A 14,557-nucleotide genomic window follows, 5' to 3' on the forward strand; every position below is an offset into this window, starting at 1 on the left:
TTTTTCATTTGCTCCTGGCATGTGTAATGGGCAGTCCCAGGGCTTTGTACATCAGGTCCCATGGTCCATCTTCAATCCTTGACAGACTGATGCCTGGAAGCACACTACATTTGGTTGAACCAGTGGGTAATGTTTATGGTGCTCAGTTGCAACTCTTATGCCACTACCTGTCACCTGTCAAGGTAGTGGCATGTGCATTCATCACTGCCAAAACTCTCAAGGTTTGGCTCGACAGTGTGGATGGGACGCCAGTTCTGGAGCACAAGGTTGTGGCATCAAAGCAGCTTAAACACTTCTGCAGGTCTGTAGTGGCTGTGCTCGTAAGCATGTATGCTTGAAAACAAAAACTCACTGGCACGAACTTGGCATCAATTATGTTATCTTTTTTGTTGAGTTTTTTGTCTTTTTGCAACAGTGTTCGTTGTGGAGAACCAGCGTACCCAAACACCTACCCTTGTCGGCTCAAAAGCAGCAGGCACAAAATTGTATTTTTCTCAAGAGAAAATTCCAGGTGTTTTATTTGGGCATAATTTTGTTCTTGATTAAGCTGTACTCTTTGTCTGCAGAGCTGCGGTGCAGAATGGGCCCTGAGGCTTAGTGCATCGCAAACATTGGCAGTGCTATTTTCTTTTTTGTGCGTGTGTGAAATTGGGCATTGCATTTAGCTTCTTCCCCAGAAGATATTAATGAGTTCATTGCGCTGTACATGCAATGGTTCACACATTCATTGCCTTGCGTTGCTTTCAGACTGGTAGTGTTACGAGATGTGACATCTAGCAAAGCCTTGCTTGGATATGGATTTTGAAGCCAACAGTACAGTGTAGGCTCCCAGTGCATGTGGGAAGACTCTATGAAGCTGTTGACATTATTTCGTACACTTTCAGTGCAACAACTTTTATGCAGAAATTTACAGTGCTTTGAAGGTAGCAGAGTGAATCATAATTAATGCATCCAGTTTGGATGCCTATATCTGCATCATCCATTAGAGGGATGTAATGGTTAAGGGTATGTGTGTGTTAGCCCATTCTGTCTGAATTCACACCTAGTACCGGAGCGGTGGCCTAGTCGTTTGAGCATCCGCCTCACATGTGGGAGGGTGGGGTTCGATCCCCAGTGCTGCTGCGTACCCACTGGTGATATTATGGGTACAAGCTTTCCCCTGCCTTATGCTCGGCTTCTATAGGATCAAATGCTTGGGAAATGGGTCTCTGCCTCCACCTTGAGTAGAAAAAACAACCTTGTGCCATAAAAATTCATCATGAATTCACACCTGGCATCACGTGTGGGCACTCTTGCTGCACCAATGTCAGCGCCATAGTAAAGTGCCATGTGATGGTGTGATTGCAGCCTTCAGGAAGGTTGTCTGTTATTGAGGCAGAAATCTTTTTTTTGCAGATGCCAGCATCATGCGGTGCCTCATTGATATCAAGTTTTCATTTCTTTCCTCCTACCAGTTTGCCCAAACCATTCAGTTTGTGGATCTGATCTTACCAACAGCATGTGGTGTCTGTTACTACTGGGTGTTAGACTATCACTTTAAAATAATATCCCAGCAATCGATGGCACAGAAAAAACCCTGATGCTTTTTGGTTTCGTATATCTATAATCTGTGCCAATATGGACTTTTGACTGCTCCAAAGGGACTTTGGCCAGTGTTGTCACTATGCAATGCATCCATGGACATTCATGATTTTGAGCAGTTCACGTAGAAGGGACAGTGTTATTGTTTTAAATACTACTGTGAATAGCAACTGCTTTCGAACATTGTAAAGTGAGCACAAGGTGAGGTTTTTCTGCGACACTGGTGTCCGCTATGATGAAACGGCAACAAGGATTTCATTTTTGGGCCATTAGCATTTTATTTCTCTATTCCTGGGAAGGCACTCTTCAAACTAGCTGCCCATTGTGGTACGAGTGAATCAAAGTATTAGGAGCGACTGCAAAAATGGCCGCTAAGCTCTGGCTAGAAGCAGTATAGACACCTAACATTTGGGTGCGTGTTTTCTTTTTTGTAATGATGCGTAAGGCATATGTGGATTACCATCTGGTATTCCATGACTGCTAAATTTTTAATCGCATTTCTTTCTCGAGCTCTTTCGCTTCCGGTTTCAACAGCCGAATGAGGACTGTGATGCCAACGTGCTTACAGGTCATGCAACACGTAAAAAAACTGCAATATAATCGCTGCTTCCACATAAGTTGTCATTCCGGCTCTTGAGGAAGGCTGCCTTCAGCACTGGAGTGAATTAAAACGATGACAGTTTATAGGGACATTTTTCCATGCCTCGCGTGACACAAAAGCTCTCCTGTGTCACAGCCATCGTTCGGCTGTTGAAGCCGAAACATGACAAAAAATTTGATTATAAATTATCGATTGTAGGCGAATATCACATGGTGGTTCATGTGTCGTGTCTTCCTCATCATTGTAGAGGAGAAATCGTGCCACCAAAATTAGGTGTATATACTCCTTTAAATTCTGCTTAATTTCATCAGGAGCTGTGCTTGACTGTTTCTGTCGTTGCTCCTCCATACCGGTGCGCATCCATTTACAGCAACTGCAAAACTTTTCTGCACGCGAGCTTCTCGCCTGTTTTACAGCGAAAAGCTGCTTTAGAGAGCTCGCCCACACCGGAGGTTGGTTCCCGACCCCGGCACTCTCGTCCTGCTGTTCTGTGCGCTAAGTGCGAAAGAGGGGGCGTTGAATATCGCAGCAACCGACACTCCGACGGATGCTTTCGCCTTAAATTAGCCGCAGTCACGCATGGCCCGGCCGGCGTGTCTCCATACCTGCGTCGTGCCTTAGTTTCGGAGCACTATCCCTTCGCCTTTTTTCACACGACCGCTGTGCACATGGGCGCCTTTTCCAGCTCCACTGGTTGAAAAGAACGCCAGCTCCTACTGCGAATGCGCAGTTCACGTTAGTGACGGGCTCATGCGACAGTTTTCAAGCACACGCCACTTCCCAGGCGCATCTGGCTCGTGAAACTGGATCACGTCTGCGTTTTCCATGTGCGTTTGTTTTCAACCAGTAGAGGACGGATTTTCGCCACACTCTAGAGGGCGCCACATCTTATGAAAAAGGTTAGCAGCCTCTGCAAGCAGTAGGAAATCCGCAGCGCATTTGCGGTCGACTCGTCGACGCCGCTGGTGTCTAGCTTAAAAGAGGATGTTCCTAGAACCGGCTGCAAATTTCCAACTCGGAACCTTGTCGCTCTTTGGAAACGAGGATTGTTACGAGGCCAGCATCGTACAGATTTAGGAGCCGAGGCAATGACGAGGTTGGGGTCGCTGGTTGGGTCGTAGAATTGGCACGGCTTCGCGAGCTCAAGAGGTCATCACATGGGATCGACTCGATGCTAAGTGGCTGCGGGATGCGTGCCGCCAGACGATGGATGTTTTGGCAAATTTCCGGGCTGCAACTGATGCGTCGGAGAAACCGTGTTGCTTGAAAGGCGTCGGTGCGAATGTCAGTGCGGGCCGTGGGGAGCATGGGAATAGTGGGGGGGGGGGGGGGGGGGGGGTCTCTGACCCCCTCCAATATTGGCGAGGGGTCTGAGACCCCCCTAGCCTTCATTGTGTTAATTCAGTCTTATAATTACCGACGCTTCGTTTCTCTGTCAGATGTTTTACCATCGAGCACACTGGCAGAGAGCGTGGGGATCGCTTATTTAAAGTCTGTGTCATAAACTGATTTCTCCATGCACTTTGTATAAAACCGTTCTGTAAACAGCAAAAACCACCCTTAAATTTATTTCTCCCCTTTGTATAAAACTGCGTAAAATAGGCTGCCAGCCACTTTCTCTCTGTACCTTTATTACCCTCTCCACCTGTGCTCGAATCACTAGAGGCCATCCTCCGATGGAGCCGGGCTTAAAGCCCTGGGAATGGCGGCCACAGAGCGAACGCCTGTTCTCGTTCTCACTTGATTCTGTCAAGTCTTATTTTTGCACGAGGCAGTCGTAATGTCCCACTTCTTGCCAGTCGACAGACCCGTGTACTTTCCTTTTCTTCCTTCGTACAGACGCACATGCCACTCAATACTAAGTCCTTCTAAATGTCTGCGTGCTATCTGCTGCGGCGCAACCACAATGCGACCACGATACCGCCACCTGTTGCGGCGCAAGCGCAGTATAAGCCCTGGCGGCGGCTCCGCGTAACGTCATACCAGCTGTAGCGGGGTTTCTGATGGTCCACGCTGACGTACCCTCATACAGCTCTCGTGACAAAAGTCGTGATCCGAATGTCAAACATATCTTAGGAAAAACCCGGGCACGTCCCACCGGTCAGCTCCTGATGCCAGCATAGTGGCTGAGCCGCCCATGAGCAGTGCAATTAGCCACAACCCAATGGGCACTGAAACTGCATGTACGTCCGCGGGATATTCCAGACGTCCCCAGGATGTCCAAGGGAGTGCTGGTGTCAATTGGGGACTGGCTACCAGCAAACTACCTGATGAATTTCGAGCAGTGCTTGAGTAGTTCATTCAACCACGGCGGCCGATAGCGCTACAGTATCTGACTTCGGAGTGTGGGGCAATCGGAGTGCTGGTCATGCACCGTGTGGCGAGTTTCGGGGATGCTGCGATTAAAGGGAATGTCGCCAGCTGTGGCTCTCGCGTCACATGTTGAAGGCGAGAATTGCGTCTCCAATACCGACGAGGCCCTCTGCGTGCCCCGCCCCGGGAGCAGAGGCGCAGGTTGTGTCATCAGCCCGATGCAGCCGCGCATCTTGCCTTGACCGGCCGAATATGCTTTGGCGCACTTCCAGCGGGCAGGTTTTCCTCTCGGCATACCTGCGACGGTCGCACGGAATGCGCGTTACGTCGCGAACTTGACCGGCCATTGAGCGCGGCGTTCGAGGACTTCTGGAGTGCGCTCTGCTGAATTTTGATAACGACCACACGTTGTGGGCTACAGTGAAGTACTTCTTTCTCAAAAGTGTCTAAAACGCTGCATTTGAGAATTGTTTTCGTATCGTAGCCGCCGCGGTGGCCGAGTGGTCATGGCGCTCGGCTGCTGACCCGAAAGACGCAGGCTCGGTCCCGGCCGCGGCGGTCGAATTTCGATGGAGGCGAAATTCTAGAGGCCCGTGTACTGTGCGATGTCACTGCACGTTAAAGAACCCCAGGTGGTCTAAATTCCCGGAGCCCTTCACTACGGCGTCCCTCATAGCCTGAGTCGCTTTGGGACGTTGAACCCTTATAGACCAAACCTGTTTTCGTATTGTGCCATTTTTTTCTCGCAATTTGGGATTGGCTCAAGCAGCGCCACGCTCAGCAATGAAGAGTGCGTCGCTTGAGCCAATTAAAAATAGGAAAAAAATGAATTAAATTGGCTGCAAATTAATTGCTCTATTATACCGTCCCTGGGGTTTGATTTCTTGATAATAATCTACCGAAACTATCTTCCTCCTCTCGGGATGTAGTGGAGGTAGCTTTATTAGAAAGTTTAGGATACGCTTGCGCAGGGAGCTGAACGAATGCGTGATAGCCCCAACCTCGCCGCATTTTGTTCGCTCAGTGCCTTTCAAAGTTACCGCTAGAGGGCTGCTGTTGTACGTTCTCTGCGATGAGGCTGAACGTTGAGGCTCCCTAGTGTTTACGAGCCCGACTCGAAAGACAGAGGGTTTATTGACGAGAAAGGCAGATAGGTTGGCCGGAAAAAAACATCTGGCCTTCTACTCTGCATTGGGGTACGGGAAGAGGAAAAATGAAGAGGGTCGTTCATGATGGGGGGTGATGATGGGAGGAGGCAGACGAAAAAGTCAAGGCACACTTTCTAACATCACAAACGCGAATCAGGGCCCGTGTTGCTTGAAAAGCGCGAAAGCGCTCGCGTTGCCTGTACAATTTTCGAACTATCTGGCCAAGCGCCGAGGATCAAATCCTCCGAGAGGGACCTGGTTTCAAGAGACTTGAAAGCAGATACTAGCATGAGTCTTTCTCGTGCATATGTTGGGCATACCAATAAAACATGCTCTACAGTCTCTAGCACGCCACATGTGGTACAGTCCGGGGTGTGCCCGACTTGAAATCCCAAATGTAGGCTATGCAGCAATTTGTCATGACCCATCCAGCACACGGGGGACCCCTCAAGACATTCCTGCAGCCTCGTCCAGCATTCGCAGACATGTCTGCAATTTTACACAGCGAGGGCTGTTATACTTACGTTTGGCGACGCTCAACTGAGGGACTGAGAGGTCGGCTATCCACTTGACTTACCCCGACCGTAACGCTTAGCTTGACAGCCAGTGCCGGTGGTTTCGTTTTTACGCAGCTTATAATACTCATAAAAATGCGAATAAAGGAATTTGATTAATTGTAGACACACAGACAATAAACTTTGTTGGCCGAGTGGGAGGGGCGGAGCCCCTCAACGCAGCAGGTCAACCCAGCCGGATAACAAAGAGCTTATATGCACCTTGGCGACCGCGTCAGCCCGCAGGACGAGCCGAGCCTGAAGGCCTAGCTCCGGGCTACGCAGCGCGGTCTCCCACTGCTCATCGGTAGTGATTAAGCGGAAGAGGGTGGTAGGGTAGGCCCACATGTGGGATAGGGTAGCGTGACCACCGCAGAATCTGCAGTTGGGGGAGTAGAGGGTGGGGTATGTATGGGAGAGAACTGCGCGATTTGGGAAGGCGTGCGTTTGTAGCTGGCGCCAGATTTCATGCGTGCGGGTAGGGACCTCTCCGCCGGCGGGTAAAGGCGCCTGGTAAGTCTGTAGTTTTGTGTGATTTCGTGATAGGTGGTCAACCGGTCCCTCGTTGATTTCGCTCCGTGGTGGGGATAGGGTCTGAGCCCCGCCCGGATACTAAAGCCTCGGGCGTGTGAGTGGGCCGCCTCGTTCCCTGGGAGGGAGGAGCGTACGGGGGTCCAGATCAGCTGGATGGTGTATGTGGTGGGGGGTTAGATTCTAGAAGGCGGAGGGTGATGGGAAAGATCCGGCCTTTAGAGGAATTATTGATTGACTAACAGTGGAGTTATCTTACTGGAATCTATTTTGCCGCTGTTCTAATCGAAATAGGCTCAATATTTTAACGCGAGTTCGGCGCAAGGCTTGTAGGCCTTTTTGCGTACTTTTCATAACATCGGGGTAAAGTCGCGCCTCTGCTGCTATTTGCTCTGCTGCCGTTTGCTCTCACTGAATTTAAACAAAGTTTAGCCGAGCTGTTTCTTTTTTCCTTCGGCCTACCCGAGTGATCTTACTGAACACTATCCAGCTTTTGAATTTCCTTGACCTGTGCGTTAAGTGTGGAAGAATTTTCGTCTTTGTTGAGGATCGTTCACGTGGGTTTTATTTCAGAACCGTTCTACAAACACACATACACGGTACACGAGTCGCTCGAGTATAAAAAAAACAAAAACAATGGAATGCATCTGTCTCTTCGCTTTAATGAGTACGTTCATTTTTTTATTGTTTTTCATGGTTCAACAGTCATTCCAAGGCATTAATCATGTATACCAAATGGTTAGTCGCAGCAATAACGTACCCGAAACACGTCGCACGGAAATTTTAAGCCTTCTTTTTTAATCCTTCAATTGGCTGTGAAATGTGTGCAAGGAAAAAGGCTTTCCTTTTGTCGTCTGCGCAGTACCGGATTGTCGTCTGCAAACTCATGATGATGGAACAGTGGACGTACTACATGCATATATCCTGGCGAAATTATATAGCTAACCATCCATTCCTGTTAGTTAGCGCACACAATGCACACACTTTGTCAACAACACCAAAGGCTACACAAAGCTAATGCTTCTTTCTTAAGTCTTTATTTGCTGTCTACGCTGACATTCTGCTCTAGTTTCCCCATCGTGCCGTATCGGCGCATTGTCGTCTGCGTGTTGAGCTGTCAAGCGCGCAGGGCGGTAACAAAACGGGGCATCACGTGACCGTGAACACTTGAAAGAATAAAACACACAAAAAACACCGAACCCTAGTGGTGAGTAACGTCCGCGGGACCTGTAAAGCAAACTCTCTACACTGGTGTTGCCGCACGCACAGGGCTGGCGCGTCGGTCGACCGTTCTGAATTCGGCCGCCTTTCCCAAATGGCGCTGCCGGCGCACTCGTGAGTATTACTGCGCCGGGCGCTGTTAGATGGACCCCGTAGTCCCTGATGTAGTATATAACTTCTGAATTAAATTATACACACATATAGAAAAAAAATCAAAACAAGAAAACACATAGTTGTGTGCCGTTCACTCGGAGCGTCGAAACGACTGACTGGAGTGGGAACAGTGACGAGTCACGGAATGTCATTTAACTGTGATCCAAGTCAGTGGCTCCGATGCTCCTGGCACCTAGACAATTAAGCAAATATATAAGGAAGCTCTAACTAGCGCGAACACGGCGACAGGTTTTGTTTTTGATGTTGGCACGAAGAAAAAGATGAACAAAAAGAGTTCCAAAAACAAATGACACGTACCGAACAGAAGACGTTGATGAGACATTAGTTTTCTACTAACCAGGGCATAAAACCTTATTTTAGAAGTGTACAGTCTGTGTCATACTTGTGTAGAGCGCTATAACAGTGGGCACGGCGCAATAAAAGCTAGAACTAAACAGCAGCCCATTGTTTTCTGGAAAAGTGCCTGTGCCGAGTTTGCTTAAACGTCTGTGGCTTTGCTTCCGCGCAAGTGTCGCCTCTAAAATCTAGAAGCTATGACGAGGTGTCCATTTTTGTGTAGGGAAGCGCGCCGCTCAATCGCTCTACACAAGGGCGACGCAGACTGCACGTACACGCGCAAAACAATTTATTTCTGGCTGCTTGGTTTCGTCACCTGCACGTAAACAGTCCATGTCATTTTTCTCAAAGCTTAAGTGCAGTATGTAGCTGGATATTCTGCAGCGATGTCTTAGTGGACGCGATGTTGCTGACCAGGAGTACCCGCTAAAAGCTACCCCTTTTTCTGATCCGCTCATATCGTCACTTGCTCCGACCTAGCTGCACTGTGGAAGCTATGCGTGGTACATCATCATGGCAGTCGTGACATCACGAGCACTCGGCCGCGTGTTGCACACTAACAAGCTTATAGCACTCAGAGGAAGAGCTTTGAAAACTAAAATGTGAAGCACGTGATGTGTGTGGCCAATAGGCAGCCTTTGGAAGGTGGGTCTGCAGCCAGGCTCCAGTAGATTTCGTTAGCCTGTCTCATGGAATGTAGCATACCGCGGGTTCGTCCATGCACGCGCAAAACAAACTTAACGCCGCCTCTTGTGCGTGCGTCACTGCAACTATAGTTTAGTACTGCGACGGTAGAGCCCGCTGTTAGGATGACCGACCACGTGACCAGAGACTGGAAACCATAGCATATAAATTTTGATGCGCGCACAGTAAATAGTCACCTAGACTGCCCTGGATCGTAGGGTAACTTCTCAAGGTCGCCATATCACGGCCGGGCTAGAGGAGCCGGGGCCACGAGAGCGCGCGCGTCGATCCTCTAGCCCGGCCGTGGCCATATCAATTTGGTTGCTTGTTCTCCAACGGGATGGCGCTAGTGTCTGTATGAGGAATACCTAAAGAACGCAACATCATCGTGTCTGTCGAGGTTACAAGAGATGAGGGACTTCGAAGGGGCGGAAATTAAAATGATTAGAGCAAGTAACGTGAGAGTGAAAACTATGTACAAGAAGTGCTGCACGGGAGGGATATTTTACATCGCGACGCAGCCATATAATTTGCCGTTTTTTCCCAGTCGCTCCCTCACTAACTTCGCTAGCAGGTGCCATTTCTCCTGCCGCAGCACACAGAATGACATCACGCGGTAAAGCGTGGGTTTGCGGCGGTCGTGAAGCACCCTGAAGCAAGCGTGAGGGATCAGCTGTTTACATGACGTCAAAAATAAGAACGCTTTAGTCATGCAGAGCTTGCTTGGTCAGTGTAATAATTCAAATGCCTGTTCCTCGTGCGCCTGCATCATCTCGCGCTTGTATGTACAGGAACCACCGCCGTGTAAATTAGTTTTCGCAGGAGTAATGCTTCACACTTGAAGAAGGAATCTGTAATATTTCGACTTTGGCAACGTGTCGTATACAAAGTCATTAATGTCCGTTTCCGTACTGTGTACTCCATATTTAAAGTAGCTCGTCTTTCTTTGGCGGGTAGTAATTTTATCGCTGACAATTCAAGATAACGTGTATGCATAATCCTATTCTTCTGGAAGAATCGGAAGTACTGGTACTATCGGCAGCGAAACACGGAAAAGTACTTTTGTCCCGTCCTGGCCGATTATGTGAAAGACAGACTGACATAAGGCACGGCGCCTTTGCCTGATCTTCCCTACATGGTCAATGTCTCCTTTGGATCTCGCAGCGACCCGCCGTACTTAAGTGATTGAAACAAAGGTAGACATCATATATCTCTCTCACCGCTTCAAGGAATGAAAGCTACTCGTCCGTTCGGACCGGAAGGAAGGTTACTAGGACGCGAGTCTGCAGTTCCGCGGCCTGTGCTTTCAGTGTTCCAGCTAAGACACGACCGGCGTAAGCACAATGCCAACACCAAAGCTCGCGGTCTGGTAAGCCTTCCATTTCAGAAGCCCGATCCAAGTCGGAACGGGGTTACAGTATAGGATTTGGATGCAAGACAGCTCCGGAAATCTTTCACCTGCGAAGTTGTCTCTGCACTCTAAGCCAGAAGTGATTAAAACGGGACCAACTGCACCACTTAGTCCAACTCACGAAGGAATAGTCCGTGGGGAGACTGACTGGCTGATGTCGCTCTGCAGTTAGTCTGTCAGGGAGTTATGGTTGCTCTCTCGGGGATTAAAGATAGCGGCAACGAAATTATACCCCAAAGGACTACGCCCCTGCAGCAATTTTAATTCCTTCTGGCTTAAGAGTGTTCCGCAGCAATAGGCCGCACAGCTGCCACATCATAGCAGTTTCAGGAAGCGTCTTCCGGTTCCGGTCTGTTCAAAAAGGCGGTGACGTCTTGTGCGTGGCGAGATGAGTCTGCCAGAGGAGCAGCGTGGCTGGGTTTCAGCTCAGTATCCGTACGGCCCGTATTGCGAGCCGTGGTGGTAGGCGTAAGGTCCCGGGTAAGCGGCGTAGCCGTACGGCTGCCGCTTGTCCGGGTAGACGGGCATCAGGTACTGCATGTTCTTTGCCTGGTCGGCCTTCTTCTCGCGGCGCAGACACCGCGCCGAGGCCAGGAAGAGGATGCCGGTGAGCAGGCTGGCGCCCACGCCGGCCCAGGCCAGCATGTAGGACCAGCCGTAGGCGAACTCCGTCACGCCCTTGCGCCGCAGGATCTGCGCGTGCGAAAGCAGAAGGGAGAAAGGTGTAGAAGGTGAAAAAGGTCCGCCCAGCGCCATGGCCTCTCTTGATCGCTCATATCACCTATCGTTACCAGGAATCCGCCTTTTTTTACAACATTTGCGCCCTCTGGGGAGCGGCGAAAATTCGTCTGCTACTGGTTGAGAGCAAACGCTCGTGGGAGAGACAGGCGCTACCTGGTTCTACGAGGAGCCAGCTGTGCCTGCGAAATGGCAAGTGTGTGCTTGACAGCTGCCGCCATCTGTCGCAAGCGCCTGTCGCTAACACGAAATGCGCAGTAGGAGCTGGCGGTTTTCGTATTTCAACCAGAGTAGCTGGAGAGAGGCCTTGTCAAAAAGGCGGATTCGGGGCAACTCCCAGCCACTGCCGCTGAGCCTAGCGGCCTATCAAGTTCTGTTCTGCAGTCATTCGTTCATTCTCTTTCTTAGTTCAAGGATGATGTGACCGCGCTATGTTTTAATGTTCAAAGCCATGCGCCACTTGGTGGCAGCCAAGGGAACCAGAAGCGCTTGCCCTGAAATCCTGGTGATGGTGTTGGACAAACATCGTGCTGCTCCGAACTTAGGCTTCAGCCCACCTACTTAACGGGACTGAGGACAGATTGCAGTTAGCCCTGCATTGATTGGTTATTGCATTCTAACTACAAATACGCTACTTGCATTAAAAATGAAGCTTTAAAGATCAGAAAATGGAATACAGGTGTCCCCATTAGCGGCCGATTTCGTAAGCAATGAGTTGACCCATTTTGTTAAGCGCCAATCCCCGAGGCTAGGCTATGACACTATTAACTTAAATTCGGTGATCACGGAGTCTCTTTTCGGTCTTGAGTGACGTCACTTGTTTGAATCGAGTGGCGGAAATTTTATAAAGTGCAATTTTCATTGCAATAAATGCGTCTTTTGGTGCCACACATGCGTCAACATAGCCAGAGACATGTGATCAGTTTTTAAAAAGAACAGGTGCAAACAGTCCCAAACTGTCAGTGTCCCAATTCAACCCCGCGATCCGGAGTTTCGGAGTTCATTAACGTTGTCGGCTACCTTAGAGCCTGCGGTTGTAGAACAAGCACGGGCATTATGAATGGTGACAATTCTTGCCCACTCAATAGAGCCACGTTTAGTTTTAACTTCTGCATTGAACTTCAATGGTCATTAATATGTGACGATGCGTACAGAGCAAAACTGGTTAGTACAAAACAAAAAGCTCGTTTATCACACACTCGGGGAGCAATCTTCGACTGCGCGCCAATACTTCTCTTCACAACGCCTGCATCTGATCGTTCGCGCATATACTCTGTCCACACTGTCATCCATCACAACCTCCTTTGTTCACCTTGTTCGGTCTAGGTCAAGAGGGCGTAGGAACTCCTTTTGTCGATGGATTCTCCCATCTCTTACGTCGTGGACTGCTGTCTCAGCTTTGGTGAAGGCCCTTGAAAGCCAGCTGTGGCTCATCCATGTTCCGTTTCGATAGGCCATTGTCGTCCGGAAATAATTCGCTCATTGTCCACTTAGTCGTCGTTATTCTTAGTTGACGTGGTCAAGTGTGTTCGTCAATCAGTTTTATTTGTATACGGGATTTGGAGTTAGCTATAGCCATAACATCAAGAATCGCAGACTTAGTTATATCTGCCCCTTTTTTTTTTGGTACGCGCACACGATGGCGCGAATATACTTGAAAGTGTCGTTACTCAAATTTATGAATAGCCGCGCGACATCACAATTAATGCTCCAGTGGTCTGAGGCACTATCATCCGCAGACAACTACCGAGATTTATGCTCCTTACGCCGCATGGTCCTGGTGGTCCGGTTTATGCTTTTTTGTTATCTGTTCTCTTCTATCCGTTATATTCTTATCAGGGCGCTGCTAGGATAGCTCACCACACCTTTATCATTTACACTTACCATGCCTTTCGCCCTTGGGCCAACGGTCTTGCTGGTAAAGCAACACGGCGTGCGACAACTGCCGATCTGAGGAAGCCTTGACTAATCATTTGCCTTGCTCCTCGTTTCACCGCCAGTGCACGGTAGCCAACCAGAACCATTTTTAATTGGCACCCTTGCCTTTCCTTCTTCCTGGCTCTCTCTCTATACGCGTTGTGCATTGACACTATCGTGGAGGCCAAGATTATTCAGCTACGGTTTCAACGCCCCATGGCCCACAAAATCACATAACTGCTGCTGCAGTCGAGAAGGTCGACTGGGCTTAAGCACTGTTCACCGACGCTAAGTTTATCGACGCGTACAGATTCAATCTCTTGTCCTCCCTATCTCTCTTCAATATTTTCGTCTTTTTTTTTTAACAGACTGGATTCCAGGGGTAGCAGGGGGAGGCAGAAAGTTTTAGGTGGGCGGATGAGATTAAGAAGCTTTGCGGGGATAGGGTGGCCGCGGCTGGCACGGGACAGGGTTAACTGGAGAGATGTGGGAGAGGCCTTTGTCCTGCAGTGGGTGAAGTCAGGCTGATGATGATGATGATGGTGAACTGCTTCCCCAAGTGGTGTAGTAAACCAGGCATACCGTACGTCCAGTTATTGCTTAAGTCTTTCTCTGCCTCGCTTTTAAAATGTAAAGCCTTATTATCATCGCCTTCGCGGTTGCTCCGGGCCGCATTGGAAGGAATAACACCTTCTCCTCTAGCATGGATTTAACTCCAAGAAAATACAAAAATAAAAAAAGAAGATGCGCAGACGAGCACTCACGGCTGGCCAGGCGTAGACGGACTGGCTGTCGTGCAGCTTCTTGAAGTCGTAGTACTCGACCCCGTGCCACAGGCCCATGGCGCCGGCCACCGTCAGGGCTGCAGTGACCAGTCAGTGATCAGTTCCATTAATTGCACATAAATACACACAGAAGCTTTGCGTTGATTCAAAAACATAGGCGTAGAGAGATATCAGTGCACTCTAAAAAAAGGTATTTGGAAATCAATTCGTAGCCCGTGTCATTGTATACTTTGGTATGCAATCCTAATCATGAATACCGTACCGAACTATTCAATCGTTCTCACTAGACAGGCTTGAAAAAGCGAGTACTGTTACACTAACGGAGCCACGACCACCACGATGCAAATTCATCATGTGAAACGCGCGTATACGAGCGATGATTTCACCTCGCTATCGTTTTTTTTTTTTTGTCCGCGAAAAGCTTTCCGTTAGTTATTGGTCCCAATGCAAGGCGCCGATTTCGTAAGCCATTACAACTATTCAAGCGTCGTACTTCATTACAGCAGTACTGTGACAATAAGCGTCGTACTCCAGTACTGTGACGACCCGGGCAAGACAGCAAC

The 14,557-nt window shown here is 49.1% G+C and overlaps 1 protein-coding gene across 1 annotated transcript in view; it reads right to left on the bottom strand.

The window, feature by feature from the left end:
• Positions 1-7,277: 7,277 nt before the first annotated feature.
• The window catches only part of LOC144100866 (transmembrane protein 114), a 114,055-nt gene continuing 106,775 nt past the window's right edge, over positions 7,278-14,557 (bottom strand). The window contains exons 5-6 of the mRNA XM_077633754.1: positions 13,974-14,071; positions 7,278-11,247 (exon numbers count right to left, since the gene is read on the bottom strand). Of these exons, the coding sequence (XP_077489880.1) occupies positions 10,981-11,247; positions 13,974-14,071 (365 nt within the window). The 3' untranslated portion in view covers positions 7,278-10,980. The remainder of the gene's footprint in view (positions 11,248-13,973; positions 14,072-14,557) is intronic.

This window comes from Amblyomma americanum, chromosome 8 (genome assembly GCF_052857255.1).
Source record: "Amblyomma americanum isolate KBUSLIRL-KWMA chromosome 8, ASM5285725v1, whole genome shotgun sequence".
In the NCBI taxonomy this organism is placed as follows: Eukaryota; Metazoa; Arthropoda; class Arachnida; order Ixodida; family Ixodidae; genus Amblyomma; species Amblyomma americanum.